Genomic DNA, 21,823 nt, shown 5'->3' with positions numbered 1-21,823 from the left:
AGGAAAATGTTGAAAAACCAGACACCGATTAAAATAGTGATTGGTAATAATGTTAACCGACTATAGTAATTATAAATATGTAATAGCAAGTGATAACTATAATTGATAATAGTGGTTAATAAGGTAACATAATGATGCCTAATAACTTATTGGACGGTAGTACTCGATAGCAGATGGTAATCGATGACCAACCATGAAGGTTGAGACTTGAGAATATATAATGGTGGTGATCCCCGATAATGGTTAGTGATTGTGATAAATTTGTGCCTACCTAGCTAATTACTCAATTAAATGAAAAACTTCAATTTTCTAGTTAAGTTGCACGTTTTTTAATAATAACTCATGCCTTTTCATTTTTTTTAATAATTAATGAAGAAAAGGGCGGTCTCAGCTACATATAACTTGTGCCAAAAGTGCTTCAATATGATTCACAAATGAAAAGTTGAAGGCCACCCCCCCACCCCCACCCCCCAAAAAAAAAAAAAAACTATCCTACATTCCTTATCATATTTCATCTTGCTTGAAGATGAACGAACCCAAGAAGTTCAGGCTCAGAAACATAGTTTTCCTCTATACATTTAACATATTATTTATTTTTTTATATCTTTTTTACCCTTTCACATTCTTGAGATCAAGAGTGGGTACATTTTTACATCATATGTGTATGGGGTGATAGAAAATATGATGAAGGGAGAAACTTTCATGGGTCTATGGCCTTCTTATAAGGGTTAGACAATTCCCTTTTCTTTGAGCTAGCGAACCAGAAAATTGGACAATCACGAGGAGTAGAAATATGTTCGATCTATAAAATCATGTACGAATAAACTCAAGATGTAATTTAACAGAATAAATACATTGTCATGCTCCGAGTCTACACCCTGATGTGAGTGTCACTCGAGAACCATTGCTGGCCCCAAGCAAACCCTTGGCCTGATTCAACTTTCTGCGGAATACTTACTCAACATAAGATAAACTCAAATGTAAAACTTTAACTCAAATGATTAACTCAGAATATAATAGACTATTCAACTAGCCAGAAATAGGCAACTCAATTAGTCTTTAAAACATTTAATAAAATAAATGAAATAGACTTCTCAAACTATACTGTCTATCTATGAAGCCTCTAAATGACAAAGATGGAAGTCGGGACAAGATCCACGACGTCCTAACAAAACTAAAAAGTAAATGGAATCCTCCGAAAGCAAGGAGGCTCACCAAAGCTAACTCGAACTGCGAGTGGTATCAATGAAGTGCATGTTGATGACCCTAGTTACCTGTAACTGCATCATTAAAACAATGCAGGCCAAATGGCGTCAGTACATGGAATGTACGAGCATGTAAGGGGAAATCTGAAGCATAACATAAGCTTGAACTGAAACTGAAGGAAACATACTTACCTTGTCTCAAACTCACTCAACTCAAGGAATACTCAAAACTACTTAAACTTACTCAACTCAGAAGTATTCAAGGATAAGATACTCAACTTAGTAATAAGGTTCTCAACTCAGTGAAATAGGTCTCAATTCAACAATAAGCTACTCGACTCAATGAAATATAGTTCAACTCAAGATACTCAACTCAAAGATGCTCAACTCAAGATACTCAATAATAAAGCAACAATAAAAGATGCAATATATGGAAATCTTTTAAAACTATAGATAACAACTCAATGTATTTAAAAATACAATAGTAACTCAGTTTGTATGTAAAAGTACAAAATAATCCTATTTGGGAGATTCTCTAACCAACAACTATCACTATGAGCAATGTGATGATACAATGTCTCGTCCACGCTGCTAGAACTGTCATATACCTTGTCGGGGTATAGAACTCCTTAACTAAGTGGATCCACTAAGCTATGCTAAAAAGCAATAAAGAATCATCTAAAAAGTATGACCCTTTACCCACGTACATGGTTTATGGGGGGCTGTGAGTTGTCTGAACTCTCCCCATATTGGTGCTCAATACTACTCCCAATAATATAACTCATGCTCATAAGTTTTAAAAACATAACTCTTCATCTAGTTTGAGATAATTGCTCAAACTACCCTCTTAAAAGAGGTAATTGCTCTTGAAATATCTTTTAAACTCATAACTCATTTAGAAATCTCAGTTTCTCTTTTATCAATGTAAAAATTGATACCTCTGGAAATACATAGTTCATTTATACTCTTTCTCAACTCATACTTGAAAACTCTTTCTAAAAAATATATCAAAATCATATTATAATATGATCATTGATGACTCGAGAAGTCATACTGCATAAACATTGATGGTATATCTAGATACCATACTGCTCATACATTGATGGCATGCTCGATTGTCATACTAATCATGTTTTAGAAAACTCTTTTATTGAAACTCATCTTTACTTTCTCAAAACTCACTTTAAGAACTCAAGTGTTGACTTTAAAAAGCTTCTCAAAATTCATAACTCAACTCGGGGATCTTAATAACAGTGTGGAACTCAATACTCAAAACTCAAGACTCAAGAACTCGGAACTCATAACTCAACTATATTACTCCTCTCAAAGATACTCGATTTATGGAGTTCATGCAGAATTATGAGCATGAACGACTCGACTCAAGGGTCTAAATAACAATATAAAACTCATGTGTACAACATTTCTCATTCTCATGCTTACTTCCTCAAAACTTAGCTCAAATCGATAATTGATCTCAAAGGATTCACAACTTAACTCAAAGACTTTCTTGAACTCTACTCTTTAACTCTTTCTTGAATTTGAATTATGAATTCAAGGATCATGATTTGCGTATATGGGATTTCTCAATAATTAGATGAAGTTTAGTTGATAATAAAAAAACGGGTGAAAACATAAACTGGGGAGCATGTGCGCGACACGGATGAGGGTTATTATTTTTGGTTGCGAAATAAAATTTTGGGATAGTGGAGTCGCGCTCTCTCTGCAACGCGGAGATAGAGGAAACTCTCTGGGCCCTAAATTCTGCCCGATCTTTTCTTCATCTCTCAAACTCGATTCAACTCATACCCACTAAAATTATAAGGTAAAAACTCTCGAATTCTTATAACCCAGAACGAGTTCAACGAAATCCACCCAAGAATTTATCAATTTACTCAATGAAACCTCATACTTAAAGAATAGATCACAAACTTCAAGAAACTCATTAAGAATTCATCAAGAACTCAAATATACTCAATCTAATAGATGCAATTCGAATATGGAAATCATGATTGGCGTGTGGGTGAACGAATCCAACATTATGAAAACTTACATATATACCTCGATTTGGCGAAACAAACCCTCGATTTGTAAGAAATCTTGACCGATCTCCCTTTTCTCCTCTTTTCTCTTGTTGAACTCTCTCCTAAAACTCTAAGCGTAATTTAGGATTATGAAAACTGACCCAATCAGCTTTAAACCCTAAAACCTTACTGAAAATGTTTAAAGCTGAAGGGGTAAGGAAAAGACCAAAATACCCCTCATAATTTCGGGTAACTTTCCTTAACTGGACAGACTGACTTCAAATGGGCATATCTCACTCGTCCAAACTCGAAACTTAGCAAACTCGGTGGCGTTGAAAATAGGATTCCAAGACCTTTCATTTGATATCTTATGGACCACCTAACTCATCATGTACTGAAAGTTTTGGTCGTTTGAAGCTGACCCAAAACTTAAAAGAACTTACGAATGACTTGAATGAATTCTCTTTAGTTCTTTTTGGAACTCAATGTGCTACATCTAGTGACCTTAACACTTAAGAAAATTTAAATCCTCAGTAAAATCCTACTCACAATTAAGAATGGTTTGAGTCTTAGCTCAAAAAATTTCGGGGTGTTACATATATTTTTATAAATAGACTTACAATTTGAAAGTTGGAACTATGCAATATGTTTTAAAGGAAAGGAATATGAGTACTGTTAAACATACTAGACACAAGTGTTTGTGCTCACACAGGCTCAATATCTGTTTTTTTTTGTCTCACTTTATGTGATATAGATAAAATTTAGAGAGTCAATTAAATTTTAATATAATTTTTAAATATTTTAAGTTTTTAATTATTGTAATTTGTAGTACTTTTTACGTAATTTTAAAATAATATATGTTATTTTCCTTGTCCCAATATATGTAGCATAGATAGAATTTCAAGAGTCAATATGTTGTTAATTATTGAGATTTACAATACTTTTTACGTAGTTTCCAAATTAAATAATACATGTTACTTTTTTTGTCCTATTTTATGTGACACAAATAGATTAATTTTATGAATCAATCATTTTTTTTTATAAGTAATCAAATTTTTATATGTTTTTTTTTAAAATACTTTAAGTTGTCGATTATCATAATTTATGATATTTTTTTACGCAAATATATAAAAAAATAATTAAAAATAAGATAAACTAATTAAAACGAAAGAAAAAAATAGACAAATACATATGTAAGTGTGGAACCACACAGTGATACATGCATGTTGACCATCACTTGTGTGGTTATCCACACTTCTAGATAAGTAATAAGTAATATATAATATATGTTAAATATATAGAGGAAAACTAGGTTTTAATCTGGACATGAGTAGATCAATCATTCTTCAAAATTTATTTAACACTTTTAAAGTGATGAAAAGTTAAAGGAAAGTCTTATCAGTGAATTGGATTAAAATTTGATATTTAAATCAATTTAAATTTGCAATTAAATATCATTATTATCGTATTTTGGATATATTTTTTTTAAAAAAAATTACTATCGCGCGAGGCGCAATCCAATCTACTAGTAAATCAATAACCCAGAAGAAAACTTTTGATATATTGACGTTAGTCCAATAAAAAGATGAATCAGCAAGTGGCAGCCATGCATAAAAAAATAAAGATCATAAACCGCATATGTAGATAAAAATAATTCAAGTAATGCTTAATAAGATTTCGTATTAATATAAGAAATCGAGAGAGAAGAAAAAAGATTCACGCAGTGAATTGTAAAGAGAGAAATAAGGGTGGATGAAAACGTGAAAGGTGAGAGGAGAGAGGAAAGTTAGTGATGCACATAGAGAGAGGAGGATGAGAGTGACGAGCTAGAGAGAAAGAGAGATGAGAGATTCACTATAACATCCTAAGTATAACTATGTTAGATAGTTTTTAAAAAATATCCCTAAAATAGGTAGCTATGTTTACTTAGGGCCTGTTTGGAAGGATACTCTGATAATTGAATTTGGTGTAATTACATTGTCTGTCCTGTTTGGTTGGACATGCAATTATTTGGTCAGCAGGTAATTGGTGTAATTGGTAGGGGGTAATTACACTCTTCAATTTACAGCCAGAGGCTGTGAGTTGCTGGTAATTACATGGTATAATTACCAGGTGATTACTTTTTTTTTTTTATTTCTATTTTTTTTGTTTTAATTTTTTACTTCTATTATTTTAAATATAAGTTCTTTTTTTATTTTTATTATCCTAAAAATTTCTAAAAGTTTATTTTTTATTTTCTATAATTATATTTCATTTTCTTCTCGTTCTCAACCTTACTTCATGTGATTCTATGCAATTTTTTCGTATTATCTATTTCTTTATGCCATGCTTATTTTCTCATTAGAATAATTCTATTAGTATTCTAATTTTTAAATTAAAATAGAATTTATTGTTAAGTAAGGTTTAGCTCAGCTGGTAAAGGCTTGGGACAAAGTCCTTCAGGTCGCCGGTTCGAGCCCCAGCAGGGCCACTGGAGGCATTACAAACCGGCATTACAAACCGGCCGCGTCTCCAGGGCCCCGTAGAACTAACCGTGGTGGACCCGCCTTGAAACAGCGGGACCCGGTGGGTACAGCTAGTCGGGTTCGCAAAGCGACGCCCGGAAACCACGGTAAAAAAAAAAAAAAAAAGGTTATAGACTTATGTTATATATTTTTTAAATAAAAATAAATCATATTTATGTATGCTATGTCGAAATTTGCGATAAGAGTATTATGTTAAATTTTTTGTTTTGAATTTATAACTTATGTTATATTTTCAGTTTCATTTGTTTTAGTAATATTGAATTCACATTGCAAGTTATTTTTTAATTAGACCTGATAGATTATCTTTTTGTCAAACATTTTAATAATTTATGACATTTTATTTATATATTAATCTTTTTATCAAACATGCATTTCACGATGTTAGTAGATACTTCATACTTTTAGTTTTTATGATCAATTCAATTGAAATATATTAATTTTAAAAAATATACATCAATTATTTTTTCATAATATTAGTTAAGAACATGTTTATTCATTAATATATATCTTAAATATTTAATTTAATATCATTTATATAGTTTCTTATTTATCTAGTATAGATTTTAATGATTAATTTATATTTTTAAAATTTAATATAATATTATGATTGCAATTGTGCATCCAAACAGAACATGTGTAATTATACTGTGACAATCAAACAAGTCAGTGTAACTACTAAACTGTGTAATTACTAGGCTGATAATTACTACCCAAGTAATTACACAAAAATCCAATTACCAGGTGACTTTCCAAAGAGAACCTTAGTTTTATTGGGCCTAATTAAGTATTTGGTTGGGCAGGCCACCAATATCCGGGTTCATCTCGAAAGGCCCAGATTGTTCTCGAATTCAAGTTAAGGTTGGCAAATTTGCCTTCTCCATCAAGAAATCGGAAAATCAATCGAAAGAGTTTCACATATATATATATATATCTTACCTTGGACCGATCATTCGTTCAATATATCTGAAATACATAATCTATCGCATTGCAATAGAAGAGAAGATAATTTGTTTGGAAGTTTTGTAGAGAGAGAAGAATGGATTTTGAGCTTAGAAGAGCAAGAGAGAAGCTAGAGCAAGAGCAGAGGGAGAGGAAACTCAAGGCTAAATTGAAATTGGACAGAGAGAAGAAAGCCAAACAAGAAGCTATTCGTCAACGTGAAGCAATTGAAGCTGTTCAGCGAGCTCGCCGACTTGATGCTGCTGAAGCCCAAGCTAAGGTCAGGTTTTCCGATACACCCTTTTCTCCAATAGTTTAATCGATTTGGGAATTGGGTATTTGTTGAATATGTAGATAGTGCTTAGTTGGGTTATACTTTATAGGTGTTAGTATATTGATGTCTTGTTGAATTTTGTTGATCTGGTGGCACATTTTTGACAAGTACCTGCACAGGGCATAGTATTTGTTAGAAAACATGCATCAGTCATTGAAGGCTTGGATTAGTTGGAAGGAGGGGGGGGGGGGGTTAACCCAAGAAAAGAAAAGGTAAGAAAACTAATTAAGTTAATCCAATGTCTCTCTAGTAAGATGATTATTATTGACCTAGAAAGAGAGATGACCTTGAAAACAAGATAACATCAAATATCATCCTCTTCTACCCTCATTGAGGAGCGTAGCTCATTTTCTTTTTTCCAGATAAGAAAAGCTATTATTTTAAAGCTTCAAGCTTCGGTTATTGCATTATTTTCTTGCTGTTACTGTTCCACTTTTGTGTATGCTATGTAATGATTTTTCTATTAGTTAAATCATGTCTGCTTTACTTCTGTATTTTATCTTTTAAAACTGATTTGATATGCGTTACTTGAGCCAAGGGTCTTTTGAAAACAACCTCTCTACCTCCCCACAAGGTAGGGGGGTAAGGTCTGCATACATTCTACCCTCCCTAGACCCCACTTTGTGGGATTACACTGGATATGTTGTTGTAAGCAGAACACAGTTAGCTGAAATTCTAAGATAGGATATGCTGAACTTCAGTACCTTTTGCATCCTAATAAATATTCCCAAGATCAATATTAAGTTCTCCCTCCCTAACAAGACATAATTATCTTAACAATGTCAAGTTTAAAATTTCACTAGCTATAAGGGAAATTTATAGCCAAACTTTGCCTAAGGCTTCACTTACCCCATAAACCTACAGGCAGATTAAGATTGCCATCATAATAGATCAACAAGGCTTATGGCTCTTACTGTAAATTGGTCTGGTCGTCGACGTTCAGATGCAAGGAAATGCAACCTCATTGATGCAATTATCTCGTACTCCCTTTTCAGCACATAGCAAGTCCAGAAAGTAAAGATGTAAGCCATAACCAGATGGGTCCAGAATCTGCAAGCAGTAGTTCAAGTACTCAGGGACAGAAGCAAGAGGACATAATGATTCCACCAATCTACTTCCCCCAAAACATGCATTTACAAGTTCAATTTTTTAAGTCGTGTACCTAACATTTGAAAATAATCAACTTGTCATCACTGTGCTTATAGTTAGTGAAACTTAAGCTTCTCTATTTTGACTCCCTGCATGTGAAACCTTACAGAGACTTTCTCAATGGGTGGTTTAATCTGGTTTAGTGAAACTTAAGCTCCTCTATTTTGACTCCCAGCATGTGAAACCTTACAGAGACTTTGACAATGGGTGGTTAAGTTGGTTTAGGTTAAAACAGCAAACTGTCAACTTGTGACTTCTGATCCTGTATTTAATTTGTTCAGCGGGACTTAAAACTTGCTTTCTTTCCCCTCTTTTTTCAGTTAAAACTTAAGACCTGTTTTCTTCACATGTCCATACTTAGAAACTCAACATTGGACGACTTCAAGGCTTACGTCTAATAAGGATATGGTGCTTTGTCTCTATAGACACCCAATAACTTCTACACGCATGATATGTTCTACTATAGTTTATAGTTAGAACATAAGATAAAGTCAATAGTTGTTCTAACTTACTGTAATTGTAGGTAGTTTTAAATTGCTCTTTATTATTTCAAGTTTGTATTTTGAACAGAGAATTCCAACAAACGAGAATTGTTAACAAACAGTTTACTTGAATATGTGCATTTGTACCTGAAAGTTGCTACCCCTTTGTATTTTGTTGCATCATCATCTCATATATCAAATTTTAGTGACTCGTGAATTCTGTAAGAATAAAGTTTGATCTTTTTGAGATCTGCCATGTATTGGCTTTCAGTGAGATTAGGTACTAGGTACTGAAGGAAAGTGAGAATTCATAGTATGTTTCCTTCATGTGAATTTGTTTGCTACAATGCCATGAAGATGGATGATCTGCAAGGTGCCTAAAATGACCTTATAGTGTTTCTTAGGGGTGTTAGATTTGAGGATGATGAGTGTTGGGTAACGCCAGCATCATGCCTATGGCAAGGCCCGTGAGGGGCTGTAGATTTGAAGATTGGGATATACTGTGGTGTAGTAATCCCTTGGTTTGAGGATAGGTGTTGGGTAACGGCATAACGCCAACATTATGCCTATGGTAAGGCCCACGAGGGGCTGCGGTGGCCTGGGTCCAGAGTCATGATCGAACATGGCGCTTGCTGGGTGGACTTGGTTAAGAAATAAAGTTGCGCATTTGCTATCAACTATAACTTTTGGCATGATGGTAGGCGCTTGATCCTAACAATAGGGTTAAAAAACTGAAAAGGCAAAAAGAAAAGAAGTGGAGGTTTTCTAAGGGGTGTTAGATAAAAAAGTGAAAAGACAAAAAGAAAAGAGGTGGTGTTTCTAAAGGGTTAGATTTGAAGGTTGGGATATACTGTAATGCAGTAACCCTGGGCATCAGGATACATTTTAAAAAGTGAGAACTCAAAAAGGAAAAGAAGTGGAGTTCATGGATGGAGGCAGTCATAGTTGAAGTTGTCCTTTTCCAATTATATTAGTTATGAAGGGCATGGAAAAATTTACAGGCGAATGTTTTCCCACTGGAAGAAAATTTTTCGTAATTTTTCTGGTGAAAAAGTGGGGGTGGTATATGGTTTTGGAGGGATTCCTTTGGAGAAGTTATCTTTTTTGTGTTATTGTCAATACCATTGCACTAGCATATTATAATTTTTCCCATCAGGCACTGGCTTTTAAAACTTTGAATCTATTTGTGGTTGTATTTCCACCATATGAACTTTTGCTGGAAAAATAGCCTCAATCGCTTTATTGTTTTATGTATTATTCCCTGATCATTGGAAACAATTTTCACTGGCACAAGGATCTCCTCCCAACAACCTCCACTATGATAGAAATTGACATTGCGTTTACAAAGGTTTCGAATAGTGCAGGATAGGTTGACCTTTATACTGCTCTGGAATAGATTAATTGCTGGAGAGTGGAGACAAGAATGAGTGAACCTAGCTGCAAGAACATGTCTTACTCTGATTGTCTTTATCCTAGAAAGAGTTGAAATAGAATCAACTTGGATTCGGGACCGCTATTCAAAATCTTGGTGAAGCACGGCATTTGTTATCTCATGTCTGCTTTTCATGAAAAAAATATCATTGAACCCCATTTCAGCTGTATTATTGCAAAAAATGATTTGAGTAGTTAACTTGTGGGTAAAAGTTGGGCCTGTTGATCTAGTTTTAGTTTGTTACAATAAATGATAAGTAGAATTGTGGCTTAGAGGGGAAAACTGATGCACTTCAATCGTTACAGGGTCTGTGGTATAACCATATGGATCTGAGTGCGTTTGAATGTATGTATAATTTTCCGCGGTAATGATTTAAAAGGTAGTTCAATTGCCGTGCTTGAGTATAAGTTAACTCTACAACTTTCAACATCTAGGGAAAAAAACTCTTACGTTCTTCTGGTATGCAGACTGTAGGGGCCTTATTTTTCTTAAAAAGAACATCTACTGTATTGGGATCATGAACACGTGAAAAATAAGTATACAAGATAGGGTTAGGGTTAGGGTATGAACTTTGTGACATATAAGCATTTTAATGGAAGTTAGATACAATCACGATGTTGTGCAAGCCAACAGAGATGTATTTCGGCTACTTGAATTGTGGTAGATCTGCTTCAGGTGTTTTTTCCTCCCTAGAACAAGAACAAGAACAAGAACAAGAAAAGAAAAGGTATACCAGGAAAAAGGAGGGGTGGGGAGGGGGGAATAGTTAAACTACCACAAGTGTCTTGTGATCTATATCAAATACTTGTTAAACTAAATGCTATCTGCCATGTTAAGAAATGAAGTGATGGTAATTGGCTAGACAACTGTTCAACAATAAAATAATAGTTGATATTTGCGGGACTTATTACCACATCATTTATTTGTTTTTAATTGATGAAGTATGAAAGCAAGCACATTTTACTTGGATACCTAGTAAGTTAAACTACTTATTTCCCACTGGGAGAATCACTTTAAAATTTAGAATTTCATTTGTCTTTTACCAGTTCTACTTGCCACCTTGAAGTTTTTTGACAAGTTAAGAATTTTTACAATATGTTTGTTATTATTTTCTGCTTCCTTTCTTCAGCTGTGAGTGGTTTTCTTTACCGAAACGAACTAACACTTGTTAACACATTATATTTTCAAACCATCGCCTATTTTACTTCTCACTTGTGCTTGGTTAAACCAACATATGGATTTTTTTTATAGTGTTGTCTGTACTCAAATCAGATTTGCTATATTGTCGTGTCTTTCTTTTGATAAGGTAAAAATATTATCATTAAAGGTATCAAGAAGGTACATAAAAGAAAGTTCCAAAAATAAAGAAGGTATATAGAAGTACAACAAAATCAGACAGCCCGTGTAATAGACCCCAGTTGCAAATTCCCAATTGAGTCCAAAAAGCCTATATACTGATCCATGTTCTTCTAATAAACTCTTCTTACACCAAAATAACAGATTATGAAGACAAATGTTCATCACTAATCACTCTAGCGATGTGGTTCTTTCTATTATCAAAACAAACACTGTTCCTTTCTTCTCAAATAGTCTGGAAGGTGCACAAAGGGATAGCCCTCCACATCTGCTTCTGAGATTTAGCTATCTTCTGCTCATTCCAGCTCTCCAGTGAACTCTTTAACATCTGAAGGCATTACCCAAACAACACCACACAAATTCAGGATAATCTTCCAGCATTGTTTAGCAAATTTACAGTGGATATTGACCGACATCAATTTCACTTCACATAGATAACACCTGCTACTCAAATTTAAACCTCTCCTTCGCAGATTATCTTAGGTTAGGTTAAGTATACATATCTATTGAGAACCCATCCAAAACAGGTAACTTTGCAGAGGCTTTAGTCCATATCAATTTCCATGGCCTACTTGTCTCAAAGTGTTATCAATTCACAATTGATTGCTAAATTGTTATGCCTTAACAATTGATTTTCTGAAAAGCTGTAATAATTTCAAATGTCTAGGTCAATTCCACAATGTTCTGCATGTGCATTACATACAAAAATAAAATAATATCAACCCTTTCGGGGTAAGTGTGGTTCGTAAGAATGTATTTGAATCAATCAAGTATGGATGCCCTCCTACTTCATTAACTTTACACTTGGAGATTAGTGTAAAGTGCTGTACCCAATAAACTTAGCTGAAGTTTTCTGAACATCAGTGCTCTTATGAGTTCTGTTGTTTCCTCCCCCTGGAAAAGTTGTAAGCATTTGCTGATTCTCGAGATATCGACGAACTGAGGCTGAACATGCCTTATTGATGTGGGGTGTGAATCAAAATATTAATTTCTTATGACATGAATCAGTCCCTACCTCCATGCTACCTACTAAGCGAGAAATTTATTGATATATTTATTGGATCCATTGGGACTGGCGGAGGCTCGAACCGGCAGTTTCTGCCTTTACAGGGCTAACCAATTGAACTACAATCCCAGAGAAATACGGGATCTAGCAGTAGATCTGATTGTGAAAGACCTATTGCTCGATACTTCATGGGTAGAGCCAAAGCGTGTGAACAATACAATTTCTCAATAACATCAATTAGTTGATTAAATATTAACTTAAAGTATAAAGTAAAGGCTCTGTTGTATTTTATACTTGTTGGTAATCTATGGTCAGCTTCCCTTCATAGTACCCTACGCCAAGCTGCCTCCTTGAGAGAGAGATGTAATATATGATAACCACAGTTTTGTAGTACTAATCCTTTTCCTTAAATTTGTCTACATTATTTTTGCTCTGTAGTTCAAATTGTACTTGTTTTTGGTCGAGGGATCATGGGGTTTAAGCTACTTGCTATGGTTATTCTATCTGTGTTAGACAGTTCAAATGAATTTACAAATGTTGGGACCAGTTCATGCGTCCATTTCTTATGCTTGATTACATATCTAAACCATTATAATCTGTTGTCAGATTGGGTTGTACATAGACAAAATTTTCCTTTTCTGATTATCAATTAGAAGAAATTAGCTGGCTCCATTCTAGTGTAGCGGTCAAGGTGGTGTAATATTTTTCCTTATTAAGAAAAGTAGCCGGCTCTGTCATCCCTATTTGTCATGTGACCTATTACTGATGTCAAGCCGTCTTGAGTAAATTAATGATGGAAGGGAAGGCCTAACCCTTTCAATTTTTCTTTAACAGGCAACCCAGCAAATTGAAGAAGAACTGCTAGCTGGACGAGGAGTTGCATTTTCTCGTGTTTTGGAAGCTGTACCTTATGAGGGTGCCGGAGATAAAATTAAATTGCCACCATCTTGCTTCACTGAATTGTCTGATCAGGGTGCCTTTGACAAGGGACCTCTACACTTCAGGGTGTCTGTCATTCACCAATCTTCTCTTTCGAACTTGAAGGATGCAGAGCAGAATAAGCGGACAACACATGCTGGAGTCCTGGAGTTCACTGCAGATGATGGTGTTGTAGGGCTTCCTTCCCATATATGGAGTAACTTATATCCTGCAGAGTCGCCAATGGTTCCCATGGTTGAGGTGTGTTATGTCTGGCTCTTAAAAGGAACTTATGCAAAACTTCAGCCAGTTGAAGCAGGATTTTCTGATATCCCTAATCACAAGGCAGTTCTTGAAACAAGTCTTCGTCAGCATGCGACGCTTTCAGAAGGCGATGTACTTACTGTTAATCATGGTGTTCTGACATATCATTTACGTGTTCTTGAACTAAAACCTTCTTCGAGTGTGTCTGTTCTAGAAACAGATATAGAGGTTGATGTAATCGGTGCTGATCCAACTGCTGAGAGCACAAGTCAGCCTGTATTGCAACCTCTCGAATTGGGCAAGTTAGATTCTGGGGTGGTTGCAGAAGGAAGCTATGTATATTACAAGTTCCAAATAGGCGATGATATCTGGGGAAAAATATCTTCAGGAGATGCTGAAATTGAGGTAAAAATAGAATCAGAGAACCAAGATGGGGATACTGACCTCTATGTTTCCCGACACCCATTGCTATTCCCTACACAGCACCAGCACGGTTGGTCATCTCATGACATCGGTTCAAAAGCTTTGGTCCTTAACTCCAGGGATCTCGACCTTGGACCTGGTACTTACAGTATTGGCATCTATGGTTTCAAGGGCACAACCAAGTACAAGGTGTCAGTTAGCTTACGAGACAAATCTAATTTAAAGATTGGACAGCAAGCCGTCTCTTCCACATTGTCTGCTGATGCAGATACAGTAGAATGCCAAAATTGTAAACATTACATACCTTCCAGGAGTATAGCACTACATGAAGCTTACTGCAGGAGGCACAATATCATCTGTCAGCATACCAGTTGTGGGGTTGTTCTAAGGAGGGATGAGGTCAAGAATCATGTCCATTGCGAAGAATGTGGGCTAGCATTTCAGAAAGAGGAAATTGAGAAGCACAAGAAAGTATTTCATGTCCCGCTGAATTGCCCTTGTGGAATAGTCCTTGAAAAAGAAAAGATGGTAAGGTTATATTTCCCTTTTTAAAATTTATTACACACTTTTTTTATTGGCTTGTTCATCTAACAGCTTCTGGTAACAGGTTCAACATCAATCTGTGGAGTGTCCCTTGCGACTTGTAACATGCCGGTTTTGTGGAGACATGGTCCAAGCAGGGACTTCAGCAGCAGATGTGAGGGATCGCTTAAGAGGACTTACACAGCACGAGAGTGTTTGTGGATCAAGAACTGCCCCTTGTGATTCATGTGGGCGTTCAGTTATGTTGAAAGATATGGACATACACCAAGTTGCAGTCCACCAGAAAAATTGATCATCAGTAAATCTTCTATTTCTTCTCTGGTGTCTTTGGATATAAAATGCTGGCTGAACTGTAAAGCTCTGGCTGTTGATTCATGTATTCAGGCAGTTGTATATTTTAGTTTTTATTTGTCATTCTCAACCACTTTAAGGGTTGCAAAGCAAAGGGAGGGGTGGATTGATGATTTGTAGCTCCCTTTGCTGTGACTTTGAAAATATTATCAATTTATCGTCAATGCTTAGTACCTTGTATGTATAGATCTGGGCAACACAACTCCACATATAACTTAACGATTTTTCGCTATAAGCATTTCCCTATCAGTGTTTGGTGGAATGGGGTGCACCATTTGCTTGGGGAGGATGAACACAGGCTCGCTCCATTATCCGTTCATCCTTCCACCATTTCACCATTTCTTGTTATGTCACATTCTGGTGTTGTCACGATCCCAAGTATACCCTAGATGTGATATGGCGTACAAGACCCCGAGAGACCCTATAGAGGCCATTTAGCATACATCATACAAGATAATAGAGTTTAAAAAGATTTAAAAGACAAACCTCAAAACATAAAGTTTTATAAAACGAAGTGGAAATCTAAATCTAAAAATACGTCTCAAAGTCATCTAGTACATAAGAAGTTCTCGGGACGTAACCCGTACATCAAGTTCAAAAGTGAAATATAAAGACAAAATGAAGTAAAGGCTTGGTCCTCGGAACATGAGGACTCACTATTCTTCAATCTTCTACTAATAGATCCTTAGTCACAAAGATGAGGGATTGGAGCGTCAGACCCTACATTAGTGAAACAATGTGCAAGAGTATGCATTAGTACAAAAATGTACTAAATATGATAGCCATGCATAAAAGTATGAAATCATGCTAAAAAAGATATTTTTCATTATATGCAAAGATCAAGTTAAAACATAAGATAAGAAGTTAGAGAAACATAATCGTAGTCATGATCAATGCAAGTTAATTCATCTTTTAAAATACATGAGAGATACTTTAAAGGTAATCTTGGTTCATTATTGTGGGAAGTAGCCTTAACCGACATAGAGACCATGCGAGCTATAACATGGACCCCCGATGCCTCCCAAACTGAAAATGGTTGTCCTACTTGCCAAGGTAGAACCATGAATCTGAGCTAAAGTGGATTCACTAGCTAATGTCTATCTAGACAATCATCCTATGGGGGCACATAGGTAAGGGATACAGAGATTGATACTAGCAATCCGGCCTCAACTCCAAAGAGCTTCCATCTCAATATCCTCTCGGTGCTAAGCATAAATCCCATGAAGTAGTTATGAATCTTAACTTGTCTTATCTTAAATGACATGGGTAGTCGCTGCTCAGGATAACTCCTTAGACTATGCGTGGAAAAACCTTTCACCGTCCATGATCTTTTCATAATAGCTTTTAAAGCCCATAGTCATTCACTTCATGCTGAAGATGCCCCTAATACTAATGGAAATAGTTTTAAAATCATGGTCTCTAATCATTGATGGCATATCCGAATACCATACTAATCAAGACCTAATTTAGGAAAATAGCCCGAAAAGCATTGAGGGCAAATCTAGATGTCATTCATGTCATGTGGCCAAGCTTCATAGAACATATAGACACTCTCATCTATAAGCTTGCTTGAGTCATAAACATACTTTCATGAACATGCATTCTTTTCAATAATTCATAAACTTCATCATGTTTTCAAAGTCAAACCATCTTCAAATTCATTTACATCAATTTCATAAAGAGAAGACATGCATATTTTCATAAATTCATCTTTCATAGTTCAAGACCCACATTATATCACCATAGCTTAGAAAACATGGGTTATGCATGAGTTCATGGAAATTCATCTTAAAAACATGCAATTACTTCAATTCATGCATAAAAAGTCATAAAATAATCAATTGCACAAACATTGGAAAGAACCCATGACAATTGAACAAAATCCTAACTTGATTGGGGAATCTAACTTTACACAATTGGAGAATTTGGGAACTCTATGGAGGAAAGGGATCCATAGATGAAATTCCTAAAAAGGGCTTGCAAATACAGAAATAAGCACTAAAAAATTGGTGCGAGTATACGTGGTGGTTCCCCAACTCATTACGGAGGTCCTCATAAAATTTTTTGAGAAATTTTTTTTGGGTGCTCTGGGGAGCAAGATCCATGAGCTACACACAGAAAATCGAGGATTTTGGGTAATTCCTAAAAAAGAGCTTGTAAATGAGGATATAAGCGTTAAAAAAATGGTGTGAGTATACGTGATGGTTCCCCAACTCATTACGGATATCCTCATAAATTTTTTTGAGAAAAAAACTTTGGGTGCTCTGGGCGCCAGATCCATGGGCAATAACACACGAAAAATCGAAGATTTTGGATAATTCCTAAAAAAAAGCTTGTAAATACGAAAATAGACGTTAAAAAAATGGTGTGAATATAAATGGTGGTTCCTCAACTCATTATAGAGGTCTTTATAAAGTTTTTTGTGAAAATTGTTTTGGATGCTCCGGGGCACTAGATCCATGGGCTATATCACATGAAAAATTGAAGATTTTGGGTTCTTAAAAAAGGGCCTGTAAATGCAGAAATAGGCATTAAAAGGTAGTGTGCGTATACGTGGTGGTTCCCAACTCATTACAGAGGTCCTTATAATGTTTTTTGAGAAATTTGTTTTGGGTGGTCCGGGGCGCAGATCCATGGGCTAACACACGAAAAATTGAGGATTTTGGATAATTCCTAAAAAGGGTTTGTAAATGCGGAAATAAGCGTTAAAAAATGGTGTGAGTATACGTGGTGGTTCCCCAACTCATTAAGGAGGTCTTCATAAAGTTTTTTGAGAATTTTTTTTTTGGGTGCTCCGGGGCGCCAAATTAATGGGCTATATAACACACGAAAAATCGAGGATTTTGGGTAATGATGAAATAATGTCTGTAAAAACGAAAATAGGCGTTAAAAAAATGGTGTAAGTATACGTGGTGGTTCCCCAACTCATTATGGAGGTCCTCATAAAATTTTTTGAGAAATATTTTTTGGGTGCTTAGGGCGCCAGATCCATGGGCTTTAACACACGAAAATTGAGGATTTTGGGTAAGTTCCTCAAAAAGGGGATGTTAATGCGAAGATAAACGTTAAAAATGATGTGAATATACGTGGTGGTTCCCAAACTCATTACAGAGGTTCTTATAAAAATTTTTGAGAATTTTTTTTTGGGTGCTCGGGGGCACCAGATCCATGAGTGATAACACACAAAAAATTGAGGATTTTGGGTAATTCCTAAAAAAGGGCCTGTAAATAAGGAAATATGCGTTAAAAATTGTGTGAGTATACGTGGTGGTTCCCCAACTCATTAAGGATGTCTTTATAAAGTTTTTTGAGAAATTTTTTTTGAGTGCTTCGGGCGCCAGATCCATGGGATATAACACACGAAAAATAAAGAATTTTGGGTAATTTCTAAAAAGGGCTTGTAAATGCGGAAATAAGCGTTAAAAAATAGTGTGAGTATACATGAGGGTTCCCCAACTCATTACAGAGGTCCTGATAAGGTTTTTTGAGAAATTTTTTTTGGGTGCTCCGAGGTGCAGATCCATGGACACACGAAAAATCGAGGTTTTTGTGTAATTCCTGGAAAGGGGTTGTAAATGCGGAAATAAGAGTTAAAAAAATGGTGTGAGTATACGTGGTGATTTCCCAACTCATTACGGAGGTCCTCATAAAGTTTTTTGAGAAAATTTTTTTGGGTGCTCCGGGCGTCAGATCCATGACTATATAACACACGAAAAATCAAGGATTTTCAGTAATTTCTAAATAAAATTTGTAAATGCGAAAATAGGCATTAAAAAAATGATGTGAGTATACGTAGTGGTTCCCCAACTTATTACGGAGGTCCTCATAACATTTTTTGAGAAATTTTTTTGAATGCATTGGGGCGCTAGATCCATGGGCTATACACTTGAAAAATTGAGGATTTAGGGTAATTTCTGAAAAAGGGTCTGTAAATGCAGAAATAGGCGTTAAAAATTGTGCGAGTCTACTTGCTGGTTCCCCAACTCATTACGGAGGTCCCAATAATGTTTTTTGAGAATTTTTTTTTAGGTGCTCCGGGCGCCAGATCCATGGACTACAACACACGAAAAATGGAGGATTTTGGGTAATTCCTAAAAAAAGCTTGTAAATCCGAAAATATGCATTAAAAAATGGTGTGAGTATATGTGGTGGTTCCCCAATTCATTACAGAGGTCCTCATAATGTTTTTTGAGAAATTTTTTTGGGTGCTCCTGGGCTATAACCCACGAAAAATCAAGGATTTCTGATAATTCCTAAGAAAGGGTCTGCAAATGCAGAAATAGGCGTTAGAAAAATAGTGTGAATATACATCGTGGTTCACCAACTCATTACGGAGTTCCTCAAATAGTTTTTTGAGAAAAAAATTATGGGTGCTCCGGGCGCCATATCTATGTGCTGTAACACACGAAAATCGAGGATTTAGGGTAATTTCTAAAAAAAGGCTTGTAAGTGCGTAAATAAGTGTTAGAAAATGGTATGAGTATACGTGGTGGTTCCCCAACTCACTACGGAGGTCCCATAAAGTTTTTGAGAATATTTTTTGGATGTTCTGGGGCGTCAGATCCATGGTCTATAACACGAAAAATCGAGGATTTTGGGTAATTTCTAAAAAGGGCCTGTAAATACAGAAAAAGGCGTTAAAATGATGTGAGTCTACGTGGTGGTTTCCCAACTCATTACCGAGGTCCACATAAAGATTTTTGAGAAAATGTTTTTGGGTACTTCGGGTGCCTGATCCATGGGCTACAATATACGAAAAATGGAGGATTTTGGGTAATTCCTAGAAAAAGCTTGTAAATGTGGAAATATGTGTTAAAAATGCTGTGAGTATACGTGGTGGTTCCCCAACTCATTACGGAGGTCCTCTTTGAGAAAAATGTATGGGTGCTCCGAGCGCCAGATCTATGTGCTATAACACACGAAAAATTGATGATTTAGGGTAATTATTAAAAAAGGGTTTGTAAGTGCGTAAATAAGTGTTAAAAATGGTGTGAGTATATGTAGTGGTTCCCAAACTCATTACGGAGGTTCTCATAAAGTTTTTTGAGAAATTTTTTTTTTGGATGCTCCGGGGCGCCACATCAATGGGCTATAACATGAAAAATCAAGGATTTTGGGTAATTCGTAGAAAGGAGTCTGTAAATGCAGAAAAATACGTTAAAAGTGGTGTGAATCTACGTGGTGGTTCTCCAACTCATTACGGAGGTTCACATAAATTTTTTTGAGAAAATATTTTTGGGTACTCCGGGTGCCAGATCCATGGACTGTAACACATGAAAACTAGAGAATTTTGGAGAATTCTTACAAAAGGCTTGTAAATTCAGGAATATGCATTAAAAAATGTTGTGAGCATACATAATGATTCCCCAATTCATTACAGAGGTCCTCATAATTTTTTTTGAGAATTCTTTTTTGCTAGCGCCAGATCCATGGGATATAACACACGAAAAATGGAGGATTTTGGGTAATTACTAAAAAAGGATTTGTAAATGCGGAAATATGTGTTAAAAATGGTATGAGCATACGTCTGGTTCCCCAAATAATTACAGAGGTCCTCATAAAGTTTTTGAGAAAAACTTTTTGGGTGCTCCTTGCGCCAGATCCATGGGATATAACACACGAAAAATTGAGGATTTCTGATAATTCCTAAAATGGGTCTGTAAATGAGGAAATAGGCGTTAAAATTGGTGTGAGTATACGTGGTGGTTCTCCAACTCATTACGGAGGTCCTCATAAAGTTTTTTGAGAAAAAAATTATGGGTGCTCTGTGCGCCAGATCCATGGGCTATAACACTCGAAAAATTGAGGATTTAGTGTAATTACTAAAAGAAAGATTGTAAGTACGAAAATAGGCGTTAAAAAATGGTCTGAGTATATGTGGTTGTTCCCCAACTCATTACAGAGGTCCTCATAAAATTTTTTTATTAATTTTTTTTGGGTGCTTCGGGCCGCCAGATAAATGGGCTATATAACACACGAAAAATTGAGAATTTTAGGTAATTACTAAAAAAAAGACTGTAAATGCGGAAATACACGTTAAAAAATAGTGTGAGTATACATGGTGGTTCCCCAACTTATTACGGAGGTCCTCATCAAGTTTTTTATTCAAAAAATTTTTGGGTGCTCCGGGCGCCAGATCCATGCGATATAACACACGAAAAATTGAACATTTTGGGTTATTCCTAAAAAAGGGTTGTAAATGCGGAAATAGGCGTTAAACAATTGTGTGAGTATACGTGGTGGTCCCCAACTCATTACAGAGGTCCTCATAAAGTTTTTTGAGAATTTTTTTGTGCGTGCTTATGGCGCCATATCCGTGGGCTAACACACGAAAAATGGAGGATTTTGGGTAATTCCTAAAAAGGGGATTGTAACTGCGGAAATATGCGTTAAAAATGGTGTGAGTATAAATGGTGGTTACCCAACTCATTATAGAGGTCCTCATAAAATTGTTTGAGAATTTTTTTTTGAGTGCTCCTTGCGCCACATCCATGGACTAAATAACACACGAAAAATGGAGAATTTCTGATAATTCTTAAAAAGAGTCTGTAAATGCGAAAATAAGCGTTAAAAAATGGTGTGAGTATACGTGGTGATTCTACAACTCATTACGAAGGTTCTCATAAAAAAATTTGAGAAAATTTTTTGGGTGCTTTGGACGCCAGATCAATTAGCTATAAACTCGAAAAATCGAGGATGTAGGGTAATTACTAACAAAGGCTTGTAATGCAGAAATAGGCATTAAAAAGATGGTGTGAGTATATGTGGTTGTTTCCCAACTCATGACGGAAGTACCCATAAAGATTTTTTAGAATTTTTTTTAGGTGCTTCAGGGCGCAAGATCAATGGGCTATAACACACGAAAAATTGAAGAT

The 21,823-nt window shown here is 35.6% G+C and overlaps 1 protein-coding gene across 1 annotated transcript; it reads left to right on the top strand.

Moving 5' to 3' along the window:
• The first annotated feature begins 6,651 nt into the window (after positions 1-6,651).
• On the top strand, positions 6,652-15,132 carry LOC125839693 (uncharacterized). Its single transcript, XM_049518682.1, has 3 exons — positions 6,652-6,970; positions 13,284-14,582; positions 14,662-15,132. The coding sequence occupies exons 1-3, from the start codon at positions 6,788-6,790 to the stop codon at positions 14,887-14,889; spliced, it is 1,710 nt and encodes a 569-aa protein (XP_049374639.1). The 5' UTR covers positions 6,652-6,787; the 3' UTR covers positions 14,890-15,132.
• The last annotated feature ends 6,691 nt before the right edge of the window (positions 15,133-21,823 follow it).

This window comes from Solanum verrucosum, unplaced genomic scaffold (genome assembly GCF_900185275.1).
Source record: "Solanum verrucosum unplaced genomic scaffold, falcon-dt-bn FXZP01000175.1, whole genome shotgun sequence".
Classification (NCBI taxonomy): Eukaryota; Viridiplantae; Streptophyta; class Magnoliopsida; order Solanales; family Solanaceae; genus Solanum; species Solanum verrucosum.
The sequence above is the reverse complement of the archived record's forward strand: the minus strand, read 5'-3'. Positions and strand labels throughout refer to the sequence as shown.